This window comes from Manihot esculenta, chromosome 7 (assembly GCF_001659605.2).
Source record: "Manihot esculenta cultivar AM560-2 chromosome 7, M.esculenta_v8, whole genome shotgun sequence".
Classification (NCBI taxonomy): Eukaryota; Viridiplantae; Streptophyta; class Magnoliopsida; order Malpighiales; family Euphorbiaceae; genus Manihot; species Manihot esculenta.
In genome coordinates this window covers 1,771,570-1,793,779 of record NC_035167.2, presented here as the reverse complement: position 1 = coordinate 1,793,779, position 22,210 = coordinate 1,771,570, and the positions used below count along the sequence as shown (strand labels likewise).

At 29.7% G+C, this 22,210-nt stretch overlaps 2 protein-coding genes across 5 annotated transcripts; one reads left to right on the top strand and one right to left on the bottom strand.

Annotated features, from left to right (window-relative positions):
• The first annotated feature begins 8,532 nt into the window (after nt 1–8,532).
• Nucleotides 8,533–11,591, top strand: LOC110619197 (pathogenesis-related thaumatin-like protein 3.5). 3 transcript variants are annotated; one of them, XM_021762472.2, is made up of 6 exons: nt 8,533–8,851; nt 8,938–9,030; nt 9,141–9,263; nt 9,877–10,535; nt 10,616–11,303; nt 11,389–11,591. In XM_021762472.2, exons 4-6 carry the CDS (start codon nt 10,400–10,402, stop codon nt 11,528–11,530), a joined length of 966 nt encoding a protein of 321 aa, XP_021618164.1. In that variant the 5' UTR covers nt 8,533–8,851; nt 8,938–9,030; nt 9,141–9,263; nt 9,877–10,399; the 3' UTR covers nt 11,531–11,591. The 3 variants fall into 3 exon arrangements, with proteins under 3 accessions (XP_021618164.1, XP_021618166.1, XP_043814214.1); XM_021762474.2 differs by having other exon boundaries at nt 8,533–8,865; XM_043958279.1 differs by having other exon boundaries at nt 9,141–10,535.
• A 155-nt stretch (nt 11,592–11,746) lies between these two features.
• On the bottom strand, nt 11,747–20,627 carry LOC110619196. Of its 2 annotated transcripts, XM_021762470.2 has the most exons (12): nt 20,248–20,627; nt 19,434–19,662; nt 18,693–18,840; nt 18,421–18,510; nt 17,235–17,392; nt 16,800–16,965; nt 15,766–15,902; nt 14,998–15,685; nt 14,003–14,115; nt 13,087–13,342; nt 12,118–12,642; nt 11,747–12,027 (listed from the first exon to the last, which is right to left on the bottom strand). In XM_021762470.2, the coding sequence occupies exons 1-11, from the start codon at nt 20,435–20,437 to the stop codon at nt 12,373–12,375; spliced, it is 2,445 nt and encodes an 814-aa protein (XP_021618162.1). In that variant the 5' UTR covers nt 20,438–20,627; the 3' UTR covers nt 11,747–12,027; nt 12,118–12,372. The 2 variants fall into 2 exon arrangements, with proteins under 2 accessions (XP_021618162.1, XP_021618163.1); XM_021762471.2 differs by lacking the exon at nt 20,248–20,627 and having other exon boundaries at nt 18,693–18,848; nt 19,434–19,572.
• Between the last annotated feature and the right edge of the window lie 1,583 nt (nt 20,628–22,210).

Here is a 22,210-nt window from a genome sequence, read left to right as displayed (position 1 = left end):
ATATTTTTATAATCGATTTTTTCGGTTTTTAATATTCTTATAATTCGGTTTTTGGTTTTTTCGATTCGATTCGATTTGAAACCGAACCGACCGATTGCACAGCCCTATTTGCTCCTACACTGCAATAAAAATTAAGAGAAAATATAAAAAAAAATATCATGTGATTTTATCGATTTTTTATTTTAAAATTTATTATTTATTTTATGACGAAAAAATATATAAAAAAATATCATGTGAATTTATCAATTTTTTATTTTAAAATTTATAATTTATTTTGTGGCTAAGAGAAAGTATAAAAAATTCATGTTTATATAAAAATATTAACTTTATAGCTATTAATTATACATAAATGTATTTAATAAAAAAATTCACTTATTATAATTAATCAATGATCAAAAAGTTTGTGCTCATCAGATTGTACTTTGTTTAGTTTCTCTTAACAAAATTTACATTTATTGCTCATCCTAATGAATTAGTATTCGATTCAAATTAAAAAAATTAATCAAACTGAATTATTTTAAAATTTTAATTTTAATTTTTTTATTTTTTAATTTAGTTCAGTTTTTAATTCAAAAATTTTGATTATTTTAGATCTATTTTGATAAAAAAAATAAAATTAAATTAAATTGAATCAATTAGTGATAATAATATACTATTTTAATAATATAGAGATTAAATTATAATTAAAATTAAAATACTTTAATTAAATTTTATAATACTAAAAATAAAATATAAAAATTTTATTAAAAATTTCAACTAATCGAATTGAATCAAATTAAATAAAATTAAATTAATTTAATATAAATTAATATTTATTTAAATTTAATTTAATTTAATTTTTATAAATACTAAAAATTTTAAATTAAAATCGAATCAAACTGAATCTAATCCATCATAACATTAATTAACACAAAATTGAACCTAGCAAACTAGTTGAGAGTAGAAAGACAATAATTATTGTATTGATGATAAAGACGAAGGACCACCAACTCATATATATAGTCAGACTGCATAAAGCTCTATCTATTGTCAATTTGACTAACTTCGTACTCTGCCACTGTTTCCACTCTAATTTCATTTAAGGATAAAAGGATTAAATTTATTTTTCAATTATATAACGGTTAAAAATACTAAAATTTTAATTTATTTTTAAAATATTACTATTTAATTTATTTTACAACTATAAATAATTACTGATATATAAAATATTTTTTTTAATTTATAAAAAATTTACTAATAAATTTCTTAATATAAATCGATAAATTAGTAAAAAAAAAAATGAATGAACACTCACAAATTTAATCTGGTGGAAAATGTATTTAAATAAATATGAGAGATTAAATTTTATTCTTTCAATTTTCGTATAAAAATTAAATAATAATTTTTTTATTTTAAATAGAGATAGGAACATTATAAGAAATGAAGCATTATATTTCCAATAGTAACGGATAAAATATGCATAGTTGACCAGTAAAAAAGGTCACATCATTAGTGGAGATTATAAAGTCAACGATTTTTTTTTTTTCTATTTATAATTTTTTTTAGTTAATTTCAGTAAAATAAAATAAAATCCCATAATAAAAAAATTACGAAAATAGAAATGGAATGATATATGAAAACAAATAGGTTGAGGTAAGATATAAAAATTTATTTTAATAATAAAAAGGAAAGAAAAAGACTCTATTATCCTTCAATTAAAAAGGACTTAAGTGTAATAAAATATAAAGTTAAGGGACTATGAACGTAAATTACCATATAAAACGGATTGACCATCAATCTTATACCTATATTAAATTTCATTAATTAAAATTTCAGTTGAATTCAATCAGCTGAATACTCACAAGCATTCTCATGTCCAAGTTCATTTTGGTGGCAAATCGTTGCAGCCAAATTGAAGTTTATTATACGTCTTTCTCTCTCCGCCATAAATAGCGGCCGTGGACTCGGTGTTAACGCTAGCCAACCACCACCACCTACATCTCCACTGGTACCGTTGTTTGAGATTAAAGCCTTGTCTGTACCCCTATGAAATCGACGCCTTGATATGAAGAATAGGACCTTTCATGCATGGGCGGTGCCCAATGTGCTATTATTTTGTGTCCGTGAAACATGGACGCTGTGCCAATTGTTCTATGCTGTTTTTAAATTATTTATAAAATACTATTAATTATAAAATTTATTATATTTTAATTAATTTATCATTTATTTATTAATCGCGATTTATAAAGTTTAATTTTATATATTATTTAATATATATATTTTCAAATATTCATATTATATAATCTCTTTAACTAATGCTAAAATAAATTTAATAATTTATTTAAAATAAAAATTAAATAATCCGATTTTATAAATTATAAAAATAGTTTAATTAAGTGATTTTAAAATAGAGATAAATTAGTAATTTTCAAAAAATTTAAGAATCTCATAATAATTATCCCTTCAAAAAATTAACTTGTATCATAACATTGATCAAAATTAACCGAATGAAATTCATACCAAACAATTTTATTTTTGTTTTGATTCAAAAATAAATTTTCAGTCATTAAAATCAAAACTGAACCGAAATTAAATTCAAGAAATTTTTGGTGGCGCAGTTAAATTAAAAAGTTAAAATCAAAACTGAACCGAAATTAAATTTAAGGAATTTTTAGTGGGGCAGTCAAATTAAAAAATAAAAATTAATTATTTAGCCTTTAAATATGATAAAATTTATTAATTGACTTTTATATTTTAAAAAATATATTAAAATATTTTTAATATTTTTAAAATTTACTAATTAATTATTTTATAATTTTAACCGTCAAATATTATAAAAAAATTTTAAATACCTTTATACGGAGAAATTAATTAATAGATATTTTAAAATTTTAAGAAAATAATTAATAAATTTTTTAAAATTATAAAAATTAAACAGTAAAATATTTAATGGCTAATAATATTTTAATATATTTTTCAAAATATAAACATATTTTAATATACTTTTTAAAATTGAAAAATATTTTAATACGTCAAGAACATTTAAATAGATTTTTTAAAAATTAGTAAAATTTTTAAATATCATAATTAATAGATTTTTTTAAGAATTAATATACAATGCAAAATAAATAAATTTTCTAAAATTTTAAAAATATTTTAATATATTTTTCAAAATCAAAATATCAAATTTTTTCATATTATAGAAATTAAATATAATATAAACCGAATTTAGGTAAATTTTTTACTTTTTAATTATACTCAAAATAGTTTCAGCTAGGCTAATCATAGTATAGTCTCTGAATATATTTTTAATTATAATTAATTCAAACTAAAATTGTTCATAAATCATAATTTTTTCCTAAATATTTTTTCTCCAATATATTATATTAATTGGATTTTTTTAGTTATTATATATTTGTACATCAAAGTTTAATGCAAAAACAATTAGTTAGTCTGCCCACAAAATAGTCCATGAATCTAAAAAAAATATAATTAATTGACTTAAAAATTATCAAAGCTTAATTTAAATAAATAAAATATTTTCTTCGTCCATAATTTTTATTTAATTTTTTTACGTGAATTAAAAAAATAATTATTTTATTATATTAAAAAAATAATAGTTAATTTATATATTATTATAGTATAAAAAATTGAAAATGAATAATAATTTTAAAACTAAAAATATAAAAAATTTATGAAACAGAAACAGTATTTAATTAAATTATTCACTTTAAAAATTACATTAAAATAATAAATGTAAAAAATTATATTTTTTTCCTATAATTTTTATTTATTTTTTTTATTATTTTAAAGTTACTGCTATCTCTAAATCCTAAATCCTAAATTTTTTTACCTTTTTTACATATAGTTAATTATAAATTTATTATTATAATTCTATTTAATTTTATTTTATAAAAATTATTAATTTTTTAATTAAGTATTTAAAATATTTTTTAATATTAATAAAATTTAATATTTTTAATATTAATATAATTAAAAAATTAATAAAAAAATTATTTTTAATATATATAAAAAAATAAAAATTATGTCTACGTTGAGTATTAAAAATAATAGATCTCGTACGTATTATCGCAAAGAATATTAAATGAGTATATATATTTACAGTTCAGGACTTCAATTAGGCTCAACCAATCATCAGAAAAGTATGCACAGTGCTTTTATTAGTTGATTTGGCTCTGACTCGAATTCAATTTCATTCATGCATGTAAACAGTGAAAGCTTAGGATTGATTTTGTTAGAAAAAAATAAAAAAATTACTACTTAGTCCAATATAAATAAACTTATTAATTAATTTTTAATTTACAAAATATATTTAAAATATTTTTAATATTTTAAAAATCTCTCTATTAATTTAAATTATTAAATATTTTAAAAAAATTTAAAATGTCTAGACTATTATTAGACTTTTTATAAAATTAAAAAATTAAATAATAAAAATTTTCAAATCACATGATTAAATAATAATATTTGAATTTTATAATAATAATAATAATAATAGACTGCATCTAATATTTGTCGGTAGGGTTTGAATTTTTGAACATAATTAAATTATTAAAATATTTTGATAAAGATGGTTGATGTGTTTGCATTATACATGCAGGACTTAAATGGTGTATACCTACCAATATAGTTTGCTGCTAGGAATAAATAATAGCAGTAATAGCTAATTTTATTGTTCACTGCGGGACCACTCTCCTACTTCTTACTCTTCTATTCTGCTTAATTATCATCTAGTTTGATTTGATTTAATAAATAATAATTTATTAAATTTATAATTTTAATAATAAACATTACAATTTCATCATTAAATACAACCCATTAAAATTAAGAATTCAAAATTAAAGTTAAAATTAAAATATTTTAAAAATGATTTTAATATTCGATGAGTGTCAACTTTCTCGATTTGGAATGAGTCCGGGCCAAGAGAGAAAGGCCGACTCAAAATTCATCAATATCTCTTTAAGTAAATTGATCCAGTATTTCAAATCCTGATCTGAACGCACAGAGTAGGTTGGTTCATCGTAAACTCAAATGTGAAGTAATTCAGATCAGTGATGTGACGTGATAGAGAATAGTTGACTCAGTCACTTTATAGTCGTACTCACATGCACGTCAGAGAAAATTATATGGTTGTCTAGTATAAAAAGTGACTTTAATACATCCGTACAGATAAATTCGCCTAACAAAAATTGATAATACGGTAGCAGATAAGCGATTAAATATCATTAACGACAAAAAAATAAGAATAAAAGCCATCTAAATCCAGACGATGAATTTAAATTCTGAATATCAGAATATGAATATTAATAAATTAAAATCCGTTAATGTGATGATTCTTGTCTCTTTCTAAGCAGCAGTTTGGTTTAAATTAAGTAATGGTTCAGTGAATGCTCTATGTGCAGTTGGGTGTTGCTTCCTTCTTTTTTTTATTTATTTTTTTTCAAAAAAAGAAAAGTTTTCACGTACGAGTTAATATAAGGATCCATACCAAAATTTTATTAACTCTTAAAATATTAATTAAAACAAACTGAAATTAAAGAAAATCAAAGCTAATTGAAACCAAAATATTCAATTGATCAATATCAATAAAAATATAATTAATAAAATTATAATCAAATATATCAAGTAGTAAAAAATAAATTATTTGATTTGAAATAATAATCGAAAAAATAAATTTTTTAAAAATTATTAACTAATTAACGAATTGAATAGAACAAATCTCTATCAAAATAATTGAATTATAAGATTGAATACTGTATGATAAATGCCCCATTTATTACAAAGAATTCATTTACCATGATACATGAAGTTGTTGGGAGTTGAAGGATCGGAGAAATGTGTCTAAATTGAGATGGCATGCAAAAGATGTTTTCAATTGAAATAGAAATTGATAACCTCCAGATCTTTCCTAACTCAGGAATAAGGTCGGGTCCAAAAGAAAGTCATAAGTCCAAAACTCATCAAATCATATACTTGAGAGGCGGCTCGACTTCACGAGTCTGGACCGGCAACCCGGGATGATCCGGATCAGATATGAGCACAAGTTTCATAAGGGAGTAGGCCCAATCACTCACCAGTCCTACCCGCATGCGCTCTGGAGAGCATTAAATGGCCGTTACGCATGGAGCAGGTGTCTGACACGCCCGTACGTACAGGCCTGAGTGATAAGGACAGGAAGCACTATATACTGGGAGGTCTTCTCTTGCAAGGGGGTATCTTCTTCTTTCTCTCCTCCTACCTGGACTCTATTTTTATTTTATCTGTAACTCTTGTCTAGGGACACGACTCTTATTCGGGAAACCTGACTTGAACGTCGGAGGGTCTTCGCCGGGGTATCCCCGATAGACCCCTGATCGTTTTTTCTTATTTTGCAGGTTTTTTTCTCAAAGAAAACATGGAGAGACCCATTTGACAGATCCATCAGAGAGCCCAAAAAGGAATCAGATCCATATAATAGGGGGCGATGGAGAACCAGATCTATCGGAGATGGAGCCCAGGGAGATTGAGAGTTATAAAAAATTTTATCAATTGAGTCATGAAATGAAGTAGGATATTTATATATTGACCAACCGTTATTAATTAAAATTTTTAATTATTTATTTATATTTAAATTAAATAGAGAATATCAAGCTTTAACTCATCTGCAGCGAATATTTGATCTGTGTATACATGTGATTAAATTATTAAAAAAAAAAAATTGAATGGATAGAATTATGAAGAGAACATCGTACAAATTTAGAAAGTAGTTGTATCTATCATATTCGTGTTATTATTAATTGCTGTATCTATATCTATGTATTTCTTTCACCGTATAAAAAGGTTTTGCCAAAGCTTTCTCTATTTAATATTTTATTTTTTTTTTAAATTTTAAATTTTTTTATATAATTTAATTCAGTGGATAAAAACATATCATTAGGAATGAGCATTCGGTCGGTTCGGTTCAAAATTGAATCGAATCGAATAAACTAAAAATTAAAATTTTAGTGTTTATAAAAATCGAAACGATTTTAGTCAGAAATCGAATCGAATTGAATAAACTAAAAATTAAAATTTTAGTGTTTATGAAAACCGAATCGATTTTGGTCAGAAATCGAATCGAACCGAACCGGTCTGATTCGGTTCGATTTGGTTCGGTTTGATCGGTTTTAATTTTTAATAATTTTTTTATTTTTTACACTTTATTTTTAATATTTTAAAATTTAATTAAAATATTTTAATCTTAATATGATTTATTATTGAAAAAAATATATTATTATCACTAATCGGTTCGATTCATTTTTTCGGTTTTTTCTGATCAAAACCGAACCGAACCGAAATAACTGAAATTTTTGAAATCAAAAACTGAACCGAACCGAATCAAACCGAAATGTATAAAAAACCTAATCAAATTTTCAAATCGATTCGATTCGATCGATTTTTTCGATTTGAACTGAATGCTGCTCACCCCTACATATCACTCATATAATAGATTCAGATTCGAGTCCATATACTCCTAAAAAAACTACATTAAAAATAATTATAATTAAAATTAAAAAAATTATTTCATATCACATATAAAATAATTATATTATGGGAGTTTAGTTTCTTTTTTATTATAAAATGTTACTAAAACTTTGATATCTTTTACCATATCTTTTTAAAAATATTTATACAAAAAATTATTATAGTGATGTTTTGAGTTTTTTATACATTATATATTTTTTAATTGTTAAATTTAAAAGAGACTTAATTCATTCTAAAAATTAAAGAATAACAGTGTTTAAGGCCTTTATAAGAGTACGTTATCTCTATCTAAATTGATATGAGATTTAATATACCCTCACGTATAGGACCGTAAGATATTTAAGCGAGATTCAATATTAACGAAAAATTCTGATATCATATTAAATTTGAATCAAAATTAATATGGAGCAGGCTTTGAGCCCATAAAAAAATCTAAATTAGAGAAAACGGGTGACCCGGATCCATTAGCCTAGAAGGATGAGATCGTGAAATATGCTATGAATGATAATATATAATGGTAGATGAGAAATGAAAAGAGGAACTCATGTTTTCAAGTTTCTTATTTTATTTTATTTTTTTAAAATTTTTTTATTAAAGATGTAAAATGGAAAATATTTAACATTTTTTTAATAATAACAAATGAAAAATACAAAATAGAAATATATTCTAAATTAAACTTTATAGTTTTTTTTAATAATAACAAATGTTGTTACTTTTTTATTTCAAAAAATGTTTTTATTTTTTTATAACTGAGTTTTCTATTTATATTATATTTTAAAAAATTATTAATTACAAAATTTTTTTTATCTAAGTTAATTTTTAATTAAATAAATTATTAATATGTTCATTTAAAAAATTATATCTCCTAAAAGTTTAAATTAATTTATTTTTTATTTAATACAAATTTTTATAAAATCATACATAATTTTACTTTTTAAATTGGTGAGTGGATGGCGTAGTGGGAAACGTAGGCCAGTTGGGCTGTCAAGCTCAGATGACAAGGCCACATCCATGAAACATGGCCCACGTTTTGAATTTGAAAGATTAATAACATGCAACGGTGCCGTTTCATACCATTAATTCCCGGCAATTGTTTCAACTACAATCGCGTAGAGCTTTCTTGTGTAGGCTGCAGCCTCTCACTTCTGCGCGATAATGGCGAGAGACGCAATGCAGGAGCACTGGAGCCTCTACGAAGCGTACAACGAGCTCCACGGCTTGGCCCTAGAGCTAGAGATCCCATTAGAAGAACCGGCTGTTCTAGCGGTGGGCCATCAGACGGACGGGAAAAGCGCTTTAGTGGATTGGCGCGGTAGGAAGACCGTCGCCCGATTATCCTCCAGATAAAGTATGATCATCAATGTGAGGTCCCTTCATGAAATTCTCTTATAATTGCTTTAATTTCTTTCATCTAATTTCTCGTTTTTCTTTTAGGCATTCACTGAATTTGAAAATTTGAGGCTGGAGGGAGAATTGTGCCAATTTTCAGCTAGGACTGTCCCAATGGGCTTATTGCTCCTGCACCAGGTCGAAAGATTTAAGCATTACAATTTGAAAAAATTACCCAATTGTAGCTTTTCTTTTTCTTGTTATCTTGTTATATGTGATGGTTGTTGCCTTGAAATTCATCATTGCAGAGCCAAGCTCGTGCTGTGGAGTCTCCTTTACGAGCAAAAATGCAGCATAAAGAATTCATTATATTATGTCTTGAAGATTGTAGTGATTGGAGTATTGCAACTAATGGAAGGGCAGTAATGCAAGTAGGTGTCCTTTCAACTTCCTATTGCATCTCCTCTCCATTACTTAGATTTCTGAAATTCAGATAGGAATAAGATTAATTTTAGGTTATCCATTACAGCTTCTTGCATGTGCTTTTCATTAATGAAATTTTAGCTTCCTTCCATACTGATTTAGCCTTAATTTCATTAATTTTATTAGCTTAGGATATATGCGCTGCCATAGTTAGAAGTTAGAAGCTTTGCAAGTGATTCTCAGAACAGACGTGCTGTAGTTGAATGTGTCTAAATAGACATGCTGTTTTGGTATGGTTAAGTGATCAAATTCTTCCTTTGCCAAATGTTTGAAAATGAGGGTTAAAATCCACCTCAAAGATTAGCTTTTACTGGTAGCTTTTATCGCTTTACAGTCCATTGAGCCTCCACATGGAAAATAAATGTAATTAAAAAGAAATCTAACCGGAGGGCACAAAAGATGAGACCAATGTTTCATATGCCAATATGAGAAAGATCCAATATGTGGTCGTCTCTTTGCAACAAAGGACCAATTCGCTGTCTTCTAGGAAACCATATTAGCATAAGCAGTCCAACAAATCATGGCCCCTAGCTGACATACGAATCACATTTACTGGTGCAGGGCCCTAGGGCAAAACCCATGAGTGGAAGGCCTTGTCCTACCAGAGGGATGTGAAGTGGACTCTCAAGGAGAGTAGAGTCTGGATGCTTCATACGAGTTTCCTTCCAGTGCAAGGAAAGCGAGATCGAATCCATTATACTCAAAAGGCATTATCATTGTCTGGCTGATGAACTTTTAGATTAGGGAATGTAAGAATCAGCGGTATTTGAGAAGGTCTGCTTAATCCATTGATTTCATATATTCATAATCCACTCAAGTCCGTTTCTATCACTCTGAATTTAACTGGTTTTGATTTTAAGTTAGACCGGTCTGTTTCAGAACCGGATTGTGGCCATTACTAATAAAGAGCAAGTGAAGTGGAAAGTGAAAAGGTTAGTAAGTAAGATGTTAAGAATAAAATATTAGGAGCAAGGAATCAATTGGTTGGACATGTAATTAAGCAAGGAAGCCTTTCTATAGGCGTCTCTGTTTATAGATTCACTCTCTTCCACACGTATTCTTCCATTCCATTCCCTTTATCGCCATGCACTCATATAAGAACTTCACCTGTAATATCTCAGTTCTCCATGTAAACACAGCTTTTCGAAGTGTATTTGAGATGACTCCAAACCTCAGCTCCTCACTAGCTTTCTTTTTCATCTTCTTTGCTTTTGCTTCAGGTAACATTCTCTACTCTGCCATCTTCTGCTTCATGATGTGTTTATATAGTATGAGCAAATATGTTTAATGTTCTTAACAGGGCAAAATGCTTCCACAATGCAAAATACTTCCACAACTACGAAAACATTCACGTTGTATAACCACTGCAAAGCAACGATATGGCCTGGAATTATAACAAAAGGTGACAGCGGCCGTGGAAATGGTTTCACTTTAAACCCAGGCCAAACTGCATTCTACACTGCTCCAACTGGCTGGAGCGGCCGGATATGGGCTCGAACAAACTGCAATTTTGACAAAAATGGCACTGGATCATGTCAAACAGGCAGCTGTGGCACCTCTCTGAATTGCTCACGCCCAAGTAGCCCACCCAACACAATTGCCGAATTCACCCTTGGAGATATCGATTTTTACGATGTTAGCCTTGTTGATGGGTTTAACTTGCCCATAGTAGTTCAACCTCTTAATGGTAAAGGGAATTGTAGCATTGCTGGTTGTGATGGAGATGTTCGGAATAGTTGCCCGTCGGAGCTCTCCGTTAGGTCTGATGGGAAGGTTATTGCTTGCCGGAGCGCATGCAACGTGTTTGACACTGATGAGTATTGCTGTAGAGGAGCATACAGTGATCCTGTAGCATGTGTACCCTCTAATTATTCCAGGGGGTTTAAGCAAATATGCCCTGCATCATCTAGCTATGCATTTGATGGGGATGCAACAAGTATCATAACATGCTCTGCATCAGACTACATTGTCACTTTTTGTGCATCAAGGTCAGCTCATACACTGCAATCTTTTGCAGGCTCTTTTTTCCTTTTTCCGATTTGTAATTTACTAATTTGTTGATGGACTTTTCAGGAATCAAACTTTCTGCAGTTACCACGACAATAAGGTCATATGCAATGATACAAGAAGTGGCTCAAAAGCACTGCTACCTCAAGGATGGTGGAATCTGATGGTGACATTGCCTTTGGCATTTATCTTGCAAACCAAAATTTAGCAGTATCTGCAATTCTGTATAGTGTGATTCATTTTTGAAATGAAAGATTTGAATTTCCCCATATTTTGTATTTGGTTATTGCTTGGTTCTCTCACATATGGCTTGGAACTGTGAAGTGATATCCTGTATAACTTCATAACTAGGAATCAGAGATAAGAATTTCTAAGAAAATTTCCTTTGATCATCACAGCTGAATATGGTAAGAGAAACTCAATTGAAAAAAAAAAAGGAAAACACCACCTCAAGACTTATGGTAACATGTTTCCGCAGAAGATTCACTGAAATTGCCATATATATATATATAATCATTTTGAAGGGCTTGCTTATTCAGTCCAATTTTCGGAGGAATCATGTTATTAGAAGGTACAAAGAGTTGTGAATTGCCCCTATTAAAAATAAATGCATCCTTCCAAGTCTCTAAATATGTTTAACAAGTTATGGGTGGCAGCAGCTTACAAGTGGTACAAGCAGATGGAAATAACATGTACAGCATCAAACTGCAAAATTTTAAAAGGAAGTATTAAGTCAATTACATGTTCATCAAGAAGAAATCAGCAGTTAAAAAAAAAAAAATTCACAAGATTTACCTTGATTCCTAATCACACAGCTTGTGATCAGTTGACATTCAGGGCATTCAAGAAGAACCATTGGATTACTTTGTTGCACTTGATTAGCAGTAAATATGAAAATTTCCCAAACCCCTCCCTCTATTTTTCTCGCTCATCGAGACATCCAAGAATCCCCTAATGTGCTTCTGCTCATATATAAAAATGGCCAAAGAAAATTACCCACGATGACGATCCCTATGTGTGTGTATCTAAGGCTTTTTGCATCTACCATAACTATTCTTTTGATTGTTTATCATTATCTTTCTCCTTCTGATTTGTTGGTGTTGACTCATTGTATTCAAAGGGTAACACAACCACAGGGGCTGCAGGCACCGTGTCCCAGCGATCCTTCAGAAAGGTTATGAACCTCTTAACCATCTCCCTCCGGAACTCAAGCTCCCGAGTAAAAAGATCAAAAAGAAGAAAGGCAGCAACATACTTGAAAGGGACAATGAGAAGAATGGTAGCAGAAGCTAACAACACCAGTGCAACCTCAGTTGTTATCTAACAAAGGTGCAAATTTTAAAATCAGATTGTTACAGTAAAGAAAAAGAAAAAAGAAAGTAAACTAATCAACTTTGAGGGGCAGAAATGAAAACGAGTTCTCTGAATAGCCCCTAAAAACCAAAAATAAAACAATATTATAACCATATTAGAATACCTGTTCCTGATCTGAAGGAGAAAGAAAATACTCATGAATATATGGCAATCCCATGATATATTTAGAAGACTTCTATTCTACCTATTCTCAATCATCTCTAAGCACTTAATCGGAAAAATAATATTGCAGGTATCAATGCACATCCGTTTTGTGGAAAGGGGACAATATTTTGCATAAAGAACATTGATCCTTCTTCAGTATTCAACTAAAGAACATCATGAAAGTAAATGGTGCATAGAATTTGCATATTTATATTTCAATAGTTTTCAAGTAACAGGACAACATACCTGAGGATGACCTGAAAGAATAATTGTACGAAATTTTAGAAGTGTGACATTCAGATTCTGGAGATAATTTTCTACATCACGCATGGCATCTTTTACTGCTATAATCTTTTGAATGGTATTTGAAGGTGGTTGATCACGAATTGTAACTTTTCCAAATGATCTTCCCAGGCGACCTTGCTCCTTAAGCCCCTTCAGTGTTAGCATCCCAGCTGCCAAAACCATCAACGTCATCGGAAATACATATGGCAGCAAATTTCTGAAAAAGAATGTCAATGTTCAAGCTTAGATCATAATGATATCATGGGAAAATAAATTATAAAAAAGAATAAAAATGAAAGTGCACCCTTATCAACTTTGGTTCTGAATAAGAATCTATCACAGGCACAACAAATTCAAATAAGCAGAAGCAAACTAAATATTGATGCAGTTAAGAGAGAGCTACCACAGCAAAGGAATAAATAGAAAATCCTAAATTAAAAAAAAATTTCCCGAGAAAGATTAGATGTAATAGTGGCTGAAGACAGGAAAATTCTATGCGACTACAAATTTGAAGTGACACCACCATTTATATAACTGAATTCCTAGTGTGCAATGCAAATTGTTCCATTACATAAACTAGTACATCATATAGAATAACTTCTACATATTATTAGGTTCAATAACTTGATCAACTATTCCAGCAAAATCCAAAAATGAGCAGATGAACAATCAAAAAGCTAAGAAATCCAACCTACACATGAAACTTTGTGAGACACGGAAATGACATAGTATGTGTGTTACAAGTTAAATCACGTATTAAAATTATAAATCATCTTAGCAATATTATGCACCAGGTCTTGCTTGATGTGAGAGCTGTTGGCATGGATTTAAAACCAAAAGTTGTTCCCATAAAAATTTGCTCAAGCAGTGAATGAACCTGAAAATAACTGAATACGCAAATGCTAGAAAAGAGATGGTCAGATGTGGTTCCTCCCAGCGTCTCAGTTTCCCAAAATTCTTGGCAGCCATGGTCAGGGGAAGTATCAGTTCCTACATCAAGATAAAGGCATATTTTGTTAAAAACTAATATTTCATGGACTTCCACGATAAAATGAAATAAAACCAACTAAACTAATAATTCTTAATGAGAATTACTAGTGTTGCTGCTGCTGAGGTCCAATGAATTGCCTTAGAATCTGGATAATATCTTCTTGCAATATTGGTTATGCAGTTTACTATACACACAAGTATATCTCCTAATGCTTGTCATCTCTAAACGTTCTTTTTTGTGCATTACAACACAAGCACAGACACAGAACGCAATCAAAACAAGTCAATAGCTAGTGGGTTGAGACAATAACTTCCTGCAAGAGAAGCAGCGAGAACTGGCAATCTAAAATTCCTGTTGTCCAAAATAAATTCTTTCAAAAGATTGACATGTCTCAACAAAGAATAGAATAGAAAGTTGACCAAAAGTTCAAGTTTGTAAGATTGTCCAATTACATCTTGAATTGCTTGATACTGCCCTGATTTCACTGGCATTCACTGCTTTCTTTCATCCAGAGGAAAAGAGAAATAGATCAACTCAAAGCAGAGTTACCAAGCTTACAGGAGCAATAACAGAAACAAAAATGATAATGTCCTATCCATGAATTAGTCCCTTCAGAATTTCATAGGCTTCAACTCTTACTCACAGATACGAACTTCTAATACATATATGCGGTACTTTAGAAGAAAATTATTGAATGAATGGGATTTTAACTTTTCACTCCACATACAGCTACTGGCAATCTATAAGAGGAAGCCATTCAGGGAATATGAAACAATGCCTTCTCAAAAACAAGGGTTCACCAAGTTAAACCAAAGATGTTGGCTCCATAAGCAAGAGGAAACCATCCAGAAGAAGAAACAATGCAAAAGAAATACTCAAACCTTGAAGAGATCGATGTTACTTGGTATCCCTTGAAGCATTGCAGCATCAATTGTTGCTTGAGTTTTTTCAACCACCTGGCATTTTTCTTTGCATGTTATTGCTGCCCTCTCTACAAGAGTGATATCAGCAACAACAAGATCTTTACTTAATACAACACCTTGCTTGGTTGAAGAGTTCTTCCAGAAATTAACGGAAGCAGTGGAAATCCAAGATGGAGACCTCATCCACTTCTGTAAGTAAACACTTCCATCTATGTCAAATACATGATTTCTGTTTTCCAATAACTCATCAGATGGCCTTCCTCCTTGTGCTGGTTGATACTCTGCCATGGTAACTTTTTTAACTAAAGGTCCACCCCAGTAATTTACAGCTAGAGTTTGGTAAACAATGTCTCCATAGGGTGCCTTTTGCAAAAATGAGAACTGAACAAGTTTAATGGGATCATCCAGCAACTTCCGCATGAATTGAAGGGCCTGAAGTCTAGCAATGCTATTAATGGCACTGATGATAGCCCTTTCCTTCCCTTTTTGTGCACCATACACTTGGAATGTTGACTGATCATTATCTTCTGGTCCAAACTCACAGATGAACTTGTGCAAGGAAATAACTTCATTTATAAATGCATGCCAAACATCTCTCCTGGAATCCCCTCCCAAGTCCACAAATTCTAGCACCCATGTCTCTGATCTGAACAAAAAAGTTCATAATTGATATACAAAATGGACCTAATAAGTAGGAGAGGTTACTGCAGATTGAAGCTTACTCACTTGGGACCAGATGAAATAGAAACTGCAGAATCAAAAAGCACATAACCCAAAGGTCCAACCTTTGTTTTCTCCACCCGTACTCCTTTTCTAGTAAGATCAAACCTTATAGGATCTTTCTGCCCAGCCAAACCAACAGCCTGCAAGATAGTTAAATGATTAGGGGCAGAATAACACCAAGAAAACAAGTATAGAAAAAAAATCTAATAGGTATACATGATTCATGTTTGTATACTTAAAGCTATTGTATCAGTCGTATTAGTAATTTTACACTAACCAAAACAACTTGTACAAAAATCTACAATCAGGTAAGAAATTGTTTTTTCCAGGTTCAAAATTATCTTGCCAAGTTCACAGTAGCCAAACAAGTGCTAAGCATTTAAAGAACTTTGTTGCTATATGCTAAACTGAAATGCCAAAATGTCTCAAATATTTCAACATTTCTTAGTAACAACGTAGGACATGCATGAATTAAAGGAAAACATGGAGAGAGATAATGCACAGGCAATGAAATAAATAAAAGGCATCATATAAAACTTAAAAATTTTAGCATTTTGGTTTAGGTTGTTAGGTTTTGGTTTAGGTTGTTAGGTTGCTTTAGCAATGAGAAGATAGCATCATATTCCCTAGAGTACAGAATCAAATTAATTACAAGAGCATAGAGAATAAAAATTCCCACATTCCATTCATATGCACAATGATTCACTGAAGAAAGGAGCAAGAGGGGCCAACAATAAAATTGTGTCCAAGTATTAAATTCCAACTCAGATCCAAGCTTCAGCATTAGAGAGAGTTAATATGAATCCAATATGATAACTCACAAATAGGGTAAGCATAAGAATGCGCCATATGTACAGCTTCAACATTAGAGAGAGTTGATATGAATCAAATATGATAACTCACAAAAAGGTTATGCATAAGAATGCACCTTAGAAAATGATTATACTATGTCATTCACCAATTATATCGGGGATTCTTATCAAAAGAATGCATGAACTCAACCTAAAATTAGTGTCTACAACAGAAGGAATAAGTACCTCAAAATAAAGTGCTTTATCAGTTAAAATAACTTTTCCTGGCCATGCCATGTTATTCTCCCATTTTAGAACAGGACGTTTCCTACTGGAACCAATACATAAAATTTTCTCCTCTGAAAGCTTAGGAAATTCCCGAATCTGGTAAGATTTCCGCCCTTCATGAACTCTGCACTAAAACAAGTGGGAACTGAGATCTCAAGAATATATGAGAATAAGTAAATCACGCATTCAATAAATATGCCTATCATATCAGGAAAGGGAAGGAAAAGGAAAAGAGCAGGAAAAGGTGAGATAGATCTGAATGCTCCTTTGAAACTAATCCCTATTTACTCAACTATCATATTACATTAAGCAAAGAGAAACACTAAAGCTAAATGATGTTTAGACCATAAACCATGGATTAGATATCATTATGAAGAATATCATGAAGCTTACTTGAGAAGTTCATCAACATAAGTTAACCACAAGCCCAAAGTGATGCCTTGTTCATTCCCAGCAAGGGCCCTGAAAAGGTTATGTGCTGTGGAGTGATCGGCCATGCCTGAAATAGCAGGAGCAATGCGTACGAAAGCCTCTTCTCCTACAAGCTTACCCTTCAACATCAGAAGAAATGCATTAGTTTTTTACCACCTTCACTAACTCTTTTTGAAGAGATTGGAAGAGAATAGTGAACCTGCCAGTATTTCTAATAATTCATTGTAATTGTAATGATTGTCAAGAACCAAACAAATGATGAAAAAGTCAATTAGGATAGAGAGACTGGCATACACAGCTCATTATTCATGCTTTCTTTCTCTCATGCAAAGATGGTTTCAGGTAGCTGATGAACCCAATTAAATGAAAATAAGGAATTGTCAAACCTAATTAGAGAATAGTGAACCTTCCAGCATTAATTTAGAGCAGTTCCACCAGTGGATTTTACAGTAACATTTTTGAAATTATTAGGCTGCTATATTTTCCAGCTACGGTTGAGCATGCATAACCTTAACTATACCACACCTTGCTTTGGTCCTTAATCACAAGTCCATGAATAAGATCTATAGAAATTTCAAGAATTGCCTAAATATGTAATCCAAATGTAACCCACTGCATATCAGACTGTTTAGCAGTGAGCTGGTTTGATAAGTTAACAACTAATGCTTGAAGCCTAAGCAAGCTTATTTCCTGTCTCTTTGCCAAATTCAGTGACGACACCTAGCTCTTCAAATTACTTGTCAGTTGTTACTTCAACACCCTTAAAATTCCTAACAAAGAGTAAATGTGAACAAATACAATTTATTATGCAATTTCAGGGTACAAGAGCCACAATATAGTTAAGTTTAATGTAAAGATATAACTATGCAACTCCTGTGCGATCTCAGTATTATCATAGAGCAAGATTTAGTCATGCATAAAGAATATTAATGCAATAAAATTCTTAGTGGTCATCAACAAAACCATATTGATGCCTCTAAAGCCATTCAGATGATGTTTGCCATATCCTTTTACAAATGGACTATTTTATTGAATTTTAATCAAATTTTTAGGGAAAAAAGAAAAAGGTGCTATGATATAAATTGGAGTTAAAATTTATGATGCTACAAGTGTTATTAAAGAAAAAATTGAGGCTTAAAAGATGAACCCGAAGAGAAGGCTTTTCAGAATCTTCTTTGTGGTAAGGATTCTCCCATGCAAGCATTGTTATGAAAATTAGTTGCTGGAAAGCTGGTTCCTGTAAACATATAACATAGTTTTGTAATACCAACAACATTTCAAATGACATAACTAAACATAAATTGCTAGATAAAAAACACTAGGCAGATAAAAAGATTAGAAGGCTGAAAAAAAAAAATATTTTTAAGAAGATATTCTTTTACAATCCAAAAGAAAATAACTAATGCTAATTTGACAGACCTTAAGACAGGGATGGATGGCAGAGTTATCCCTTGACAAGAATCTAAAGCAGCAATACTCCACCAAATTACGGGCATCATTATAAATAGATTCAGCAACAAGTGCTTTAAATATCTTCTGCATTTTATAGCCAGTCAATCCATTCATCCTGCAAATCTTGTCCCAAGAGTCAATCAAAATTCTTTGATCAGCCTTTTAGCTAGAAAATTAAGCAGCAGACTCAAAGAAAAACATTTAATGGCACAGCCATATTGATCCTGCTATCTGAAATAATACAAGGCATAAAGAAATTTTCAACAACCTAAACATTTGTACAATATGCTAAATTTCTCCAAGTGGCTTGCCAACTTGGCAAAATTGAGGTGAGATATTTGGTTGAGACTAAGAGGGGAACCAATATAGTACAAGCTTAGGAGAAGATTACTTGCCTTCAATTAAATAATTTTAGTTTTGGCATTAGCCAAGGAAATTCATAAGTTAGTTCACCCAGTCTCAGACTGATAAGGGTCAAGATGGATCCTTATATCCATTCGGCTGACAAAATGTTTTCCTCCGTTCTAAATTTTCTTTTTCTTTTCTCACCAAATTATGTCTTTCATAAGCATATTATAATTTTGACTTCAAGCCACCCAGTTATCCTTACAGACCAAATTTTTGCAATTTGTATAAGAATTAATTGCTTAAAATAGACCAATAAATGGAACTTTAAATGAATACAATCAAAATTGAAGAGAGTTTCACCTGCTAAATTGCTCTATAGATACTATAGCAGCCAATGAGAGAATTCCATTTGGTGTGCTACTATGAATTGTCTGTTCTGTCACAAAAATTTCCTCCAGCTCTGGCGCATCAAGTGCCTTTCCAGGATCAGGCTTTCCACTGTGACCAGATTTTACCAGCGGCAAACTCACCTCATTTAAAAGATTTTGGGTCTTAGATAGCCATGAATTAACTCTTTCTTGGACTGCCTCTGTCAAGAGATTAAATTGAACAGGAAGATCAAACAAACAGAAGAATGACACGATTTTTCTTGAAAATATTACAAATTCCTTTGCATATTCAGAATAAACAACTTACATGATGCACACAAGTAACCAGCTTTAATATCCACATAATAGAATAAACAAATAAGCCGAGGCTCTTTACACTGCTCAGTGTTCTTGAATTATATGTTATGAAGTTACAAAGTCTTTATTTACATGAGCAATCAAAAGTCCTTGAATCACCAGAGCATGACCAGAATGCTATGTGAGTTTGAAGTCCTTGTTCTAGATTGCAGAGTAAATGTACTTCGGAAATTATCAGTATTCACCATGGGGAACTAATAGGAATTTTTTTATATGCAATTGAAGATTTCATATCCATTCAATCTCTTTTCTCAAAGAATATTCACTATCCTCGCCCCTGACTCAGCAAGACCCAGAAGACACTATCACTTAAATTTTCATCTTTTGCATCTATTTTATAGCTTCCACAAGTAAACAATTGTAGAGAAATTTGCATCTAGATCCTAGCTTCCATAAGTAAACAAAAGAGAAAGGGGTAAGAGTCTTACTAGCATCTATGTCTTTGAGCTTCCATCTGTCCCCAAGAGACTGACCCACAAGCTTAAACCTCAACCTGCGCTCAGATGAATTGAATTGGCAGCAAATAAACTTGCAGAAGTCACTTTTAAACAAAATCAAAGAACTGGGTGCAACTGCTACTGATGTTTTCAAGTGGGTAACTGGGAATTTTGAATGCATCCTTGTATATTCCTCTTTTTGGTTTTGGGATATTCAGATTCAAGATTCAAGCTTCGAGTTCATGACTCCAAGAGAAGCTTGATGGTTCAGGTTGGAAGAACGAGTAGGATCCTTAGAGTAGCGACAAGCGAGACGAGAGAAAATGGAAGTGAATTGGGCCATGTGCTGATTATAATTATCTCGCCAGCTTTGTTTCTACGGCTGGATTCCTTTGATACACGAGGGCCGAGAGCACATAGTTAGGCAAATTTCTAGTTAGTCCATATAGAATTAATAAACTTAGTCTGAAATTATTTTTTTTTAAATATTTTTTTATATTTTCTGACATTAACGAAAAAATTTTCTAATAAGTCATTTTTAAGAAAAAAATTATTTTTCATAATTTAATATTTTATTAAATATTTTATATATAAATTTTATTTTTTAAATTAAAATTAAATAATAAAAAATAAATGATATTACTTAAAAAATCATTTTCATAAAAAAATTTTTTCATTCAAATATAAATTATTTTTTTAAATAAAAGGAAAGTTATTTTTTAGATTTAAAAAATTTACCCAGTTTAAAATATTAGTAAACTTTTTATAAATAAAATAAATTAATTAATAAATTTTTAAATATAAAAATAAAAAATAAAAAATAAAATGGAAAACACTTAACTGAGAAATTAATAATAAATTTTATAAAAAAATAAATTATAATTTAATTTTTAAATTTTATTATAATTAATATATTAATTTTTATATTTTTAAAATTAAACATTTAAAACACTTTAATTTCATTTCTGTATATTTCTTCCATTCCTTTCTTCCGTTCTTTCTAAAATACTCTTCCCTACTTTACATTTAAATTTTTATATTTTTATATTTTAAAACAAATCAATTCTTAAAAATAAAATCTAAAATTTTCTCCAATTTACTGTTTTTTTTAATTTTTTAGTATTAAAATTCAATTAATTTTAAATACTTAAATTCTTTTATTTTTATATCTTAACAACGAGTTATATTTTGAGAAATAAATTTTTTCTTTAAATAGATCCTAGAGTATAGGAAGAATATTTTAAGAAAATAAATTTTTTTGATAGATTTAACTCATCATAATCTTTTAAATTCACTGAAAAATAAATAAAAAAATGATTTGTTAATTATACTAAAATTTAAAAATTAAAATATAATTTATCATTTTTTCATGCGAAATATTTTCTCCTAATTTTTGTTCATCTTTTTTTAGTTATTCTAAAATTATTATCTATTTTTTTCTTTTACACTATAATAATATATAAATTATCTGTTATAATTTATTTAATTTTATTTTATTTTTAAAAAAATTTGAAAATATCTATTAATATTTAATAAAATTTAATGTTTTTGATATGAGTTTAATTATAAATTAATAAAAAAAATATTTTTAGGATAAATCACACTTTGATTAAATTTTAGTATAATTAACAGAAAGATCCCTATATTTTTAAAATCAAATATTTAAATTTTTTTATAATTAATCTGTTTAGATTAGAGGTCTTTCTATCCATTTTTACCACCTTTTTAAATGGATAAACTACACTTGAATTTTTGAGTTTTAGCATAATTAATAAATAGGTCTCTATATTTTTAATATCGTGTACGTAAATTTCTCTATTATCAGTTCGTCCTCATCTATTATAAATTAAATATGGAAAATTACTTTTTAGTCCCTGAGGTTTAACGTAATTAATACTTCTGTCCCTCTATTTTGGCGACCCAACACTTAAGTCCATCACTTTCTCTTCCGTCC